The sequence below is a fragment of the Triturus cristatus genome, chromosome 7 (genome assembly GCF_964204655.1).
Source record: "Triturus cristatus chromosome 7, aTriCri1.1, whole genome shotgun sequence".
Taxonomy (NCBI): domain Eukaryota; kingdom Metazoa; phylum Chordata; class Amphibia; order Caudata; family Salamandridae; genus Triturus; species Triturus cristatus.
In genome coordinates this window covers 1,534,064,054-1,534,074,268 of record NC_140590.1, presented here as the reverse complement: position 1 = coordinate 1,534,074,268, position 10,215 = coordinate 1,534,064,054, and the positions used below count along the sequence as shown (strand labels likewise).

The 10,215-nt window shown below is 40.6% G+C and overlaps 2 protein-coding genes across 4 annotated transcripts in view; one reads left to right on the top strand and one right to left on the bottom strand.

Annotated features, from left to right (window-relative positions):
- Positions 1–1,081, bottom strand: part of RAB22A (RAB22A, member RAS oncogene family) — a 195,349-nt gene extending 194,268 nt beyond the window's left edge. Inside the window, exon 1 of the mRNA XM_085619301.1 lies at positions 913–1,081. Coding sequence (XP_085475427.1) covers positions 913–978 — 66 coding nt within the window. The 5' untranslated portion in view covers positions 979–1,081. The remainder of the gene's footprint in view (positions 1–912) is intronic.
- Positions 1,082–1,761: 680 nt separating this feature from the next.
- LOC146812317 (serine/threonine-protein phosphatase 4 regulatory subunit 1-like) overlaps positions 1,762–10,215 on the top strand; it is a 389,023-nt gene continuing 380,569 nt past the window's right edge. Inside the window, exons 1-2 of one of the 3 annotated variants that reach the window (XM_085619300.1) lie at positions 1,762–1,859; positions 8,026–8,070. In XM_085619300.1, coding sequence (XP_085475426.1) covers positions 1,853–1,859; positions 8,026–8,070 — 52 coding nt within the window. In that variant the 5' untranslated portion in view covers positions 1,762–1,852. Of the gene's footprint in view, positions 1,942–8,025; positions 8,071–10,215 lie in introns of all 3 variants that reach the window. The other 2 variants (XM_085619299.1, XM_085619298.1) reach the window with 2 other exon arrangements.

Genomic DNA, 10,215 nt, shown 5'->3' with positions numbered 1-10,215 from the left:
TAACTTTGTTATCTGGCACCAAGGTATTGGGCTCCACCTAGTACCAAGCCAGGCGGAATCTGGAACAAAATGAGTGCTACTAGCTCTTTAAGTGAGGCAGATTATGTTCAACCCAGCTAGAACTGATAATAAGAGTACTCTCCCTCACCCTGTTGGTTAACACCCGGTCTTATAAAGTGCAAAATGTTCACCGTTTTCTACGAGCAGTGGGGAGAGTGGTCTAATAAAATATGCCTGTGCCGATTTTGGTTCCCTGTACGGGCCTGGTGTTGCACTGCTGTACTGAGTTACTCTGAGCGGTCAGCTCCCGGTATCAGCCAGCAACTGACAAACCTCGAACCCCCATCCCAAGCATATGAACTAAGAAGACAACAACTAATTATAGAGGCACCACACTACATAAAAACGAATAAGATCTTCAAAGGAGAGAGAAATCCTGAGTCACTCGAGAACCCTGTATTGTAAATATTTGATTAAGTTTCTACACAGACAATAATGAATTAATTGTCACTAACTTCACACAAACTACAGTTATTGGAAACGGCACACATAAGAAAACTGAAAACTTGGCAACCCTAAATCCCCTGCACCGTAAGAGCACTAACAACAGTCGGAGTGTTCGACTAACATTTTAAATGTTCATCCATAAAGACGAATTTCCTTCAGGAAATCAAAATCATTCCGCAATTCTAGTGTATTTTAAGAGGCACTTTAATTTGAGTAACAAAAACTTACGCCCACTCCCCTTGGAGTTTGGCAATCAAGTCTAAAGCTAATGTATAACATATAGCTAGACGAGAACACCACCGCCCTGTTCTACTAAACACCTCAAGTTCCTTCTTAAAGGTACTACGAATACTGCCCTCCTGCACCAATGACGACAGCTGTCCCTTTCTCCTTGCTGTCACTCACCCCTAGCAAGCAGACCTTCAGCTCGCGCAGGGCCATGGTGGGCGGTGGCTCCCCTTCTGTTCCCATCTGTTTGCCTTTTAGTCCAAATCCAAACGCATCCCGACGTCTACCGCCATCATGGAAGAAGGATGCACACACACCACGTCACGTGACCCCTCCCCCTTTTGTCATTCCGAAAGCAGTGCAGATCCTGTCACGTGACTTCAGTCTACAGTCCCTGTCTAGAGATCACTCCGGCTAATTAAGGCCTCAAGAACTGAGGATAGTGGTTCAATACGCGGCAATGGCCTTGATTTAGGAATAGGGAAAGAAGAGATAGGCGTGAGTTACAGCACTTCTCTTCGAATGTTCCGCCCACAATCGAGCAGATGAAAGCAGGTTTATGAAAGAGGCTTGAATACTGAAAAATACAAATTGTAAGGAAAAAAATCATGAAGAGGGTTAACCAGCGCTTACAATAAGATCATTTGATGAGATACATGTTTCTATTTCAAATAAAATACAAATTATTTACTGTGGATACGTCATTGTTCTTCTGGAAAACAGCTTAGTAAACTTAGTTGCCTCAATAAAAGACTTGCTTATAAACAGAATAGAGGGCTGGACTAAATTTCAATTTCTCGTAGTTTTTCTATGTCTATTGGGGACTAAGGCACAATTGGTTCCAGAATGGGAAACACTCAGTACTGTCACGGTCGCCACGCAACCATAACACCCGCCTTCTTAGAACAGTGCGCTGCGGGCTGTACGAACTGGGACCTTTGCTGATCGGTTGCCTGGCGGTATTGCTTGGCGGCCATCTTTAGAACTGATGTTGTTCCAATTCAAATCAATGGGTAGCCCGTCTAGACTCCGAACCTTCTCTATGGTTGTTGCCCTTCCCTTCTCCCCTTTCAGGAAGTGAGAGGGCAGGGAGGCTCCGCCCCATGTCACTTCCAAGATGGCTGGTGAGTTGGGCTTTGCCCCTCTCCCTGTTTAGGGCAGGGAAGGAGGGGCATGTGAGGGAGGGGAAACCTTCTGCAGAATTGTGTAAATGTTTTTATTATATGATTTGAGTGTTGCCCACGCCGTGTTTGGTTGCTGCCTGCTATTATTTCATCCGGGGTGCTTGTACATCCACATAGCGGCCTTTATGGGATCTCTCTGACTCTCCATAAGCTGTCTGCTTCTTAAAGCCGCTTTGCTTTTTCATGGTTTCTTTGCGACCCCTTGCTCCTACTTGCATCTTCTGGTCTTTTGGAACTTTTCTGTGTTGTCCGGACGGCTTTCCCATGTGCACCGTTTTTCCTCCCTTCAATAACCCGAACACCAGTGTCCTTGTGTGTCCACATAACCCCCCACTCTACTCGCACCGTATGCCACAATATCTAGTTTGGAATGTATAGTTTCCGCTGTCCGTATGTGTTGCATCGGTAGGGTACGTTTGCTGCACTTTGGCCTCCCTATTTTCGCCATGCCCCTGCATAGAACGCTGCTTACACCCGTTGTCTTTTCCAGTATTGCTGTTTTGGGATCTAATATTTGCAATTTAAAATTTTATTGCCTTTCGGTTTTCATTTCGAAACTCCTTTCTTGTGTCTGGTGTTTTTTGAGCATCTTCAAAAGAACACAACGTACTTTTTGTTGCGTGTTACGTTAATTACTCTAACGTAGATTCATTTTGTGTAATTTATTAAACTCAATGTTTTTAAATGATTACACTTAGTAAGAGAATTATTGTTGGAGATGCCTACCTAAATGACATTATCCATTTAAATGTATGCTCTTCCTGCCAGTAAGTTTAAGGCACTGTCGAGTCAAATGCCACGATGAAGAGCATTATGAACACTTCTCATACGTGCTAGTACGTTGTAATGCCTTAGATTTGTTTACCGACGTGGTCGATGATGGAGATATATATATATATCGCTAATGGGTATGATTTATATGGATTGCATTTAAGCTTGCACTGTTAAATACTGTGTCTGTTGTTATCAAACACAATCTGGAGGTAGCTCTATAGGAGTTAACTTAGCATGTTATTTTTGATTACAGTGTTGGGATATTATTTTACTTGTGTTGCTATTTTTTTAACGACCATTATTTGCGTCCTCCCCAAATCCCATATATTTAAAAAAAAAAAAAATAGTATTTATTTCATAATTTAAGTTTTTCTACGTAAGCTTGTTATTTGTATCCAGTTTGAAGGCTGCCATTTTCTTCTGGAAAGTGAGTGTATAAATATAAACAATACAGTTGTGAGGTCACCAGTTCACAGAAAATATTTTTTTTATGTTAAACACTCTCATTACATTTTAATTAGTTGGTGTTGGGGAAATAAACAAGCATTTGCAATGCAACAAGGTCTCGCATTTACGCGAGCTTGAGCTCTTGGCATTGTAAATTACAATACCTTTTATTTAGGTTTTGGTTTATAAAACATAAATAAAAACGCATTGTCATTTACAATGCCAGTAGCTTAAACTCGTGTAAATGCGAGACCTATTGCATTGCAAATGCTTGTTGTGAGTGTCTTTGAAGAATGGATGGCAGGTCTTCCAGACAGCTAACGCTGTTTGTAATAAGACTTCATAGAAGCACACATGTCTGCAGGTTCTTGATTTTACAGATGATGGATATTTTTCCTCCTCTTCAGATTATCCGCAGTGTCTTCACATAGAAACCACAGCACCTGCTAATACTTAGTGATGCGGGAATAATTCTCCTAGAGTCCGGTGCAGTGTTGTGCCCGTGTGTTTGGCAATCAGTCAAGTTGGCGATAAAGCTTTCTCTGTGTCTTTACATTTAAAGCATTAACTCGCTTGCAGTAGGGACGTCAGCAAAATATGCACACAGTAGCCCCGTCTAAGCGTGTGATCCCGTTTTAGGAGGATTGCTTTGAATTCAAGTCATATGAGAGTGGAACCACCCTTCCCCTAGACGTGCTGAAGACATGTCAGTTCTAGACACCCTGCTGCATCGGCAGAAAATCAGTCTGCTGGGATCCCCCTGTCCTCCCCGTGACCCGTGGGCCTCTGCGCTCCGTGCCTGCTTCACAGCTGTCGGGAAGATTTCTCTTATCTGCTTGTTAAATAAACAAGCAGATAAGAGAAGTCTTCACGACAGCTGTGAAGCAGGCACTGGTGTCGGGAGCGACCGTCCAAAAAACGGACAGGGAGGCAACCAAAAACCCTCCTTTCCAATGGGAAGTCTGCGTTTACCATAAACGCTGACGCTACCCAATGGAAATGAGGGGCGGGGCTTAGAGTCCCTTTTAGAAATGTTTTATATACAGTATCTTTCGCAGGCGAGGAGCGCGTGCGTGCTCCACCGCCAGGCGAGACCTAAAAAGGCAGCCGGGAAAGCTTGGACAGTTGAGAAAATTAACAATAAGAGGAGGTGATCAGAGATTTGGTCAGGTTTATTTTTGTTGGACGCTGTCTTATTATACTGAGGAAAAAGTATAAATAAAGGGGCACAGCAACATAAATGTAAAGACAGTAGAAATAAAGAAAATGCAATAAAGCAGTGGTTCCCAAACTTTTCACTCCTGAGGACCCCCATAGAGTCACTATTGGAAGCCGGGGACCCCCAAGCAATTTGTATGATTTACATGTCAAACATTAAAACTGTATTTCGAAAGAATAAACACACACGTGTGCACATCAAACAAAGACTAGACTTGAATTACTAACAGTTTTAGTATTTTTATATTTAAAATATTTGCAAAAATCAAAAAACGTTAATGGGAAGGTTGGTGCTGCATCTTGCGACTAACTTATTGTTTGGTTTTATTTCGCTGCCCGAGGCTCCTGCTCCTGCCAATGGCTGGACTGGAAACCTAAAGCTGCTCTGGCAAATGTTGTCACACCAGTCACTGTACAGTGCACACCAAGTGCAGCGAGTGAGCCTGACCACTACAAACGGGGCTTTGGTGGGCTCTCCCCCAAGAAAATTTGGGGAAAATGGTGCATTTTACAACACATTTGTCATTATATATTGAATTGTATTAACTTTTAAAGAATAGTAAATAGTGAGCTGTCTACGCACCAAAATGCAACAATCTTTTGGCAATCTTCAATGATTGACAATATTCAATGATTCCCTCACTGCTACCCTCCAACAGTGCCTCTCATCTTTCCATAGCCTCACTGTCACATGTATTTAATTTATTTTATAGCACCTATCATACCACTGTAGGCTGTCAGAGCACTTTACATCACACACATACAGAGAATCATACGTGTGTTAATCAGTGAATAGAAAATGTTACATAAGGCAAAGGGGACTACAAGGTGTAGGATTCACATGTTATCCATACGGGTTGGCATTTTTTAAGAGTGCTTGGTCTGGAGAAGCACAAACTCAGGATTCAGAACATAACACAGGGGTTAGCATTGACTTTAATAATAAGGATTTATTTCTACCCAAACAAACCTTTTTAGCAGCATCGGGATAATGAAAGACCGGAAAAAAGCATAACTTACTAACTTGTATCATGCAGTGTGCATGCAGCTCCTTGATGGCAATTCATAGCTCATTGTGCTAGATTACGATTGGAACTTGTAAACTGCACAATAACAAAAGAATCTCTATGGCAAAAGCAGGGACCCTCTGAGCTATGCACAAAACAAAATACTGCTTTTAAAAAATGCATTGTAAACATTCTTCACAACAGGCATATTAACCATCTGCGCTTCCTTAGATTAGTCAAAGCTGCCACTGGACAAAACCCCCATCTCTCTCCAGCAGGTAGTTATCTTGACACTTTTATTGCTGCCCAAAAACTGATGATTATACAAGGAACTTTGCAGTGCTTTTAAAACTGCTGCCTGCGGACCCCGTGGGAATGTGTCACGGACCCCTGGGGGTCCACGGACCCCAGTTTGGGAACCACTGCAATAAAGTACAAAATAAGTAGTGATTAAGACGCAAGTTGAAACAGATGATGAGGCTATGAAGCAGTTTAAATGAAGAGGTCATAGCTACAGTTAGAGTAAGGCATAGTGTATGGGTTATAATTGGGGTAAAAGTTGAGGAATGGGAAACAATTCATTTAAGTTAATCTTTGAGGTTGAATTATAATAAGGAATGATGTTATTGTTACAATAGCTCTGGGCTCTCTGCCCCCTTAAACGGCAGAGACAACATGGTGTAAGGGTGGGGGGAGGTTAGGGTTAAGGAGAAAGTAAACTAGAATAGGTTGAGGGCTAATATATGTCTAGGTGTAGTTTACTGGTGACTTCTAAAGTTTCAAACCTTTACTTTATCACCTTTACGCATTGTCCATAGATGGGTTAGCCATAACTTTTTTGCCAATACTTTTTTAAATCTACTCTTAAGTGTTAATTAAAAAGAAATCTTATCAAGTAATTAGGCTACTAAATCACCTAAGAATTTGATAACTATTTACAAGGTTGTGAAATATTAGTGTCTGAACTCTAAATACTGGACAAGCTGTACAGCCTTATTTACAATACAGGATGTAGTAATTGGGTATTATTATACTGCATGCTCCACTTCACTCAAACATTTTTCCTATTTTATCTTTTAATTTGTAGTCGTTTATTTTATGTGCATTTGGGTAGTTTTTTCTCACTAGTGTTTATTATAAATGTTTTTTTATATTGTGACCCCTCAACTGTCCTCTTAATCAAGAGAGAGAGAACCTGAAATCCATTCGGCTTCCAGGCATGAAAAATTAATCAAAAGGGAATGGATCTCTTGTCCTGTAGTGTTACCAGGGTCTTAGGTACTGACGGTCTTAAAAAACCCTCATTCACGTACAGTGGGATGGAGCGATATATCTTGATTATCCGCTTAAGTAACTACGTGAAAAGCATCATCATGGGGTCTTATCATATGCTTTCCTCCACCTGGAGAGAGACCAACTGGTATTTACAGTAGTGATCAGATATGGAAGTGAGTTTAAAATTACCTCCATCTCTCTGAAATGAGACTTTAGTCTATTGGAGATGGGGCAAGGTTAAAATAAAGAAGCGCTGCGTGTCTAGAAAGGCTACTATTCTATAACACCTACTATGAGAACGTGAGAGGTCAATTTGTTTCAGCCCTTTTGGTGCCCTGTCGGGTCGGAGGGCTTTCTTCAGGACCAGGTTATGGCACGTAACTATTTGGTAACGTGCTGAGGTAAGCTTTGCGCTTACCCTTCTTCGCAGTGAGCTAATGGGTCACTGGGTTGTTATTGGTCTATAGTACCTATACCTTATTGTTCAGTGTAATTGCTTCCTCGGGGACGAGTGGAGGTCAATGCCCCGGTGCACAGAAGACGGAGCAAGCACAAGTTGTGACCTCGACTCCTCGAGAAAATGAGCATTGATCTCCGCTCCGCTGAAACATGTTGACCACTCACGTTCTCATAGTAGGTGCTATAGAATAGTAGTCCTTCTAGACACGCACCGCTTCTTTATTTTAACCTTGCCCCATCCCCAATAGAATAAAGTCTCATTTCGGAGAGATAGAGGTAATTTTAAACTCACTTCACTTTCATTTCTGATCACTACTGTAATCACCAGTTGGTCTCCCTCCAGGTGGAGGAAAGCATATGATAAGACCCCATGATGATGCTTTTCACTTAGTTACTTAAGCGGTTAATCAAGATATACAGCTCCATCCTTCTGTACGTGAATGAGAGTTTTTAAAGATGGTCAGTACCCAAGACCCTGGTAACACTTCAGGACAAGTCATCCATTCCCTTTTGATTAATTGTACCTCTCAACTGTATCAGCATATTCTGCTCTTCTCACTCACACAGGGCTCTCATAGCCCATGTGCTATATTGACCCCAAATGCTCTTTAAGTTGGTGTTGCTAATTAACGCAGTTCCTTGTTTGACTACCTGCCATTGGCCTGTATTTCTGTTTTTAACTCCCTCCTCCTACACCATGATCTGTGTGTGTGTCTCCCTTTTTCCGCTCACTTCGTAGTTACTGCTGCATTTACACTTAAATTTCGTGGACATTAGGTTTTATTTATATGCTTCTGTTGTTTGACTCATGAGTGGTAGACTGAAGGCCACTCTACACTCAAGCTGAACACTGTCTATAATTCTATTTTATTTATTTATTTCTCGGGACCCATGGTTCATTATATATTTATTTTTGTTTCCTTCAGGGATCCCTCTGTATTTTGTGGATCTGCAGGATGATCTAGATGACTGTGAGTATAGTTTCCTCCCTCTAAGTCCTTATTTCACCAAGAATCTGTTATAAAATGCCCTCCCAAATTGCTGCTTTCCTTGTTTATGCTACTGTAATGTGTGAAAATAGCGCTGTCACACGCCCTTTTCAAATTAACCCTACATTTCAGTTGTCTTATCCGACTTCCAGATAATTTATTTTCTATATTGTTTTTTTAATTTCATTTTATAACATGCATATATATGCCGAAAATTATGTGCTACATCACAGTCTCTCTCAAATCATTTAGTGATAGGTGTACCGAAACTTAAGTTGCTGAATTAGGCAAACAGTTGTCGGGTGCTCGGCCAGATCACTCATGATATTTATGTTCTATTTTGGACATATACTTCAATAGGGGTGAATATTCTTTGTGTGATTTGAGATCATGAGTTAATTTTTCCAAGGTTAACAGTTACCAACATTTTCTGAACCTTTATGCAATGTTAGTTGGTACTTTTTCCTCTTCGTAGCTATCAGGTTTCTGGCTGCTCCATTCATATGCCACAGCAGTCATTTTTCATTACTGTTGGGTAGGTAGAGGCTTTTATTTTCTAGTTCCAGTTTTTAAAATGCATTGCAAATCGTCTTTTGGTCTGTAAGACTCTGTTTTCAGATAATTGATCTCGATTTGCTGGTCATGGTGTGTTTTACCTCAGAAACGACGACTTGAAGTTCGGAGAAAAGCAGGGCTTGAAAAATCATAAAAATGTTACTAAACCTGCAGTTCTTGTAACTTGAAAAATCTACTCGACCTAACTGTAATGTACTTGACCTCTGTCTCAGAATGTGGAGCAAATGTGACAAGATAACAAGATTTAAAAGCATATTTATTGCTCATCCACTTTGTGAGCAATAAAGATGCCTTTAAATCTAGTTATCTTGTCACATTTGCTCTGCTTTCAGAGACAGAGGTCAAAAGTCAGTTTGTCTTCCAACTTATCAGAAAGGGAGAGTAGGCCCTATAAATAGCTTGTCCTGATTAAATCTGGCTCCCTACAACGAGTGGATTTTCCGATCCCTGAAAAGTGACAGACTGATTTGACCTATAGAAATACTGACTGTATAATCCATTTTCACATTTTAAAGTAGAATTTGCGCCGTGTCTCTGTACCAGCAAACTCAGTTGCAAATTATTTTGGGAATCCAGGAAAGAGCTTTGGAAAGCTAACATCTAGCTTGATATAACAATGCTGTGATTTTAGTGAAGAGTAGATCATAAGGATTGTAGAAGCATTACTAATTGGAATACTGCAGCTCCTTCACAAACTGAATGTTATCTATCCAGTCGTTCAGGTTGCTTCTGGACTTGGTGCGGTTTTTGGATCAACACCAAAGAGTCTTCACCTATTGCTTGAACATTCAGAATACATATACCAAATTTGAGGAAAAACTGGAGAGAAGAGAGGGCTTGGACTGCAGAAGGAAACCATAAGACTGTCTTAGAGATAGCATCAGTGAATTGTTACACTGGACTCTGCTTGGATAGCTCACATGGTTTACATAGCTGAGCTAAATTTGCCATGCATTTGATTCGTTCTCCAAATGTGGAACTCTATGAAGGAATGAAAAAATTCTGTTAATCTTCTAACATTACACGAGAGAGACACTTCCACTGCATGTGATTGAGTTGGAACTCTGTGCACCAATGTGGAATTTTCATTTGCAAATTCAGTGTTTGATTGAGAACTTTTCAATCTCAAATCCTTCCCTGGAAATACAAAGAAAACAAACATCGGCATAGCTAATAGGCCTAGCCTTTTGGACCTTATATGGGTTTCCAGCACACGTCTACCTATGTATTGTTATTTTATACTGTGTATTTTTATATAGCACCCATTCATTTGGCCTCGCAGCACTCAATGGCTCTTTAAAGTTTTTTTACGCTAAATATAAATATATATATTCCTTTTTAATTTTTCAAAAAACCTTTATTGAACAAACATTAAGTATGATACAATCACCAGTCTGTCAAGTAACCCGGCATACACTACAATCATGAAATAGTTGACCCTGATAGAGATGTATTGACTAATGCACATCCTGGCGCAACACTTCAAATGGAAAAGTGGGGGAAAAAAAATATGGCGTTTGTCTGTGTGGCTTGTGAGTAGTCAGTCAAGCG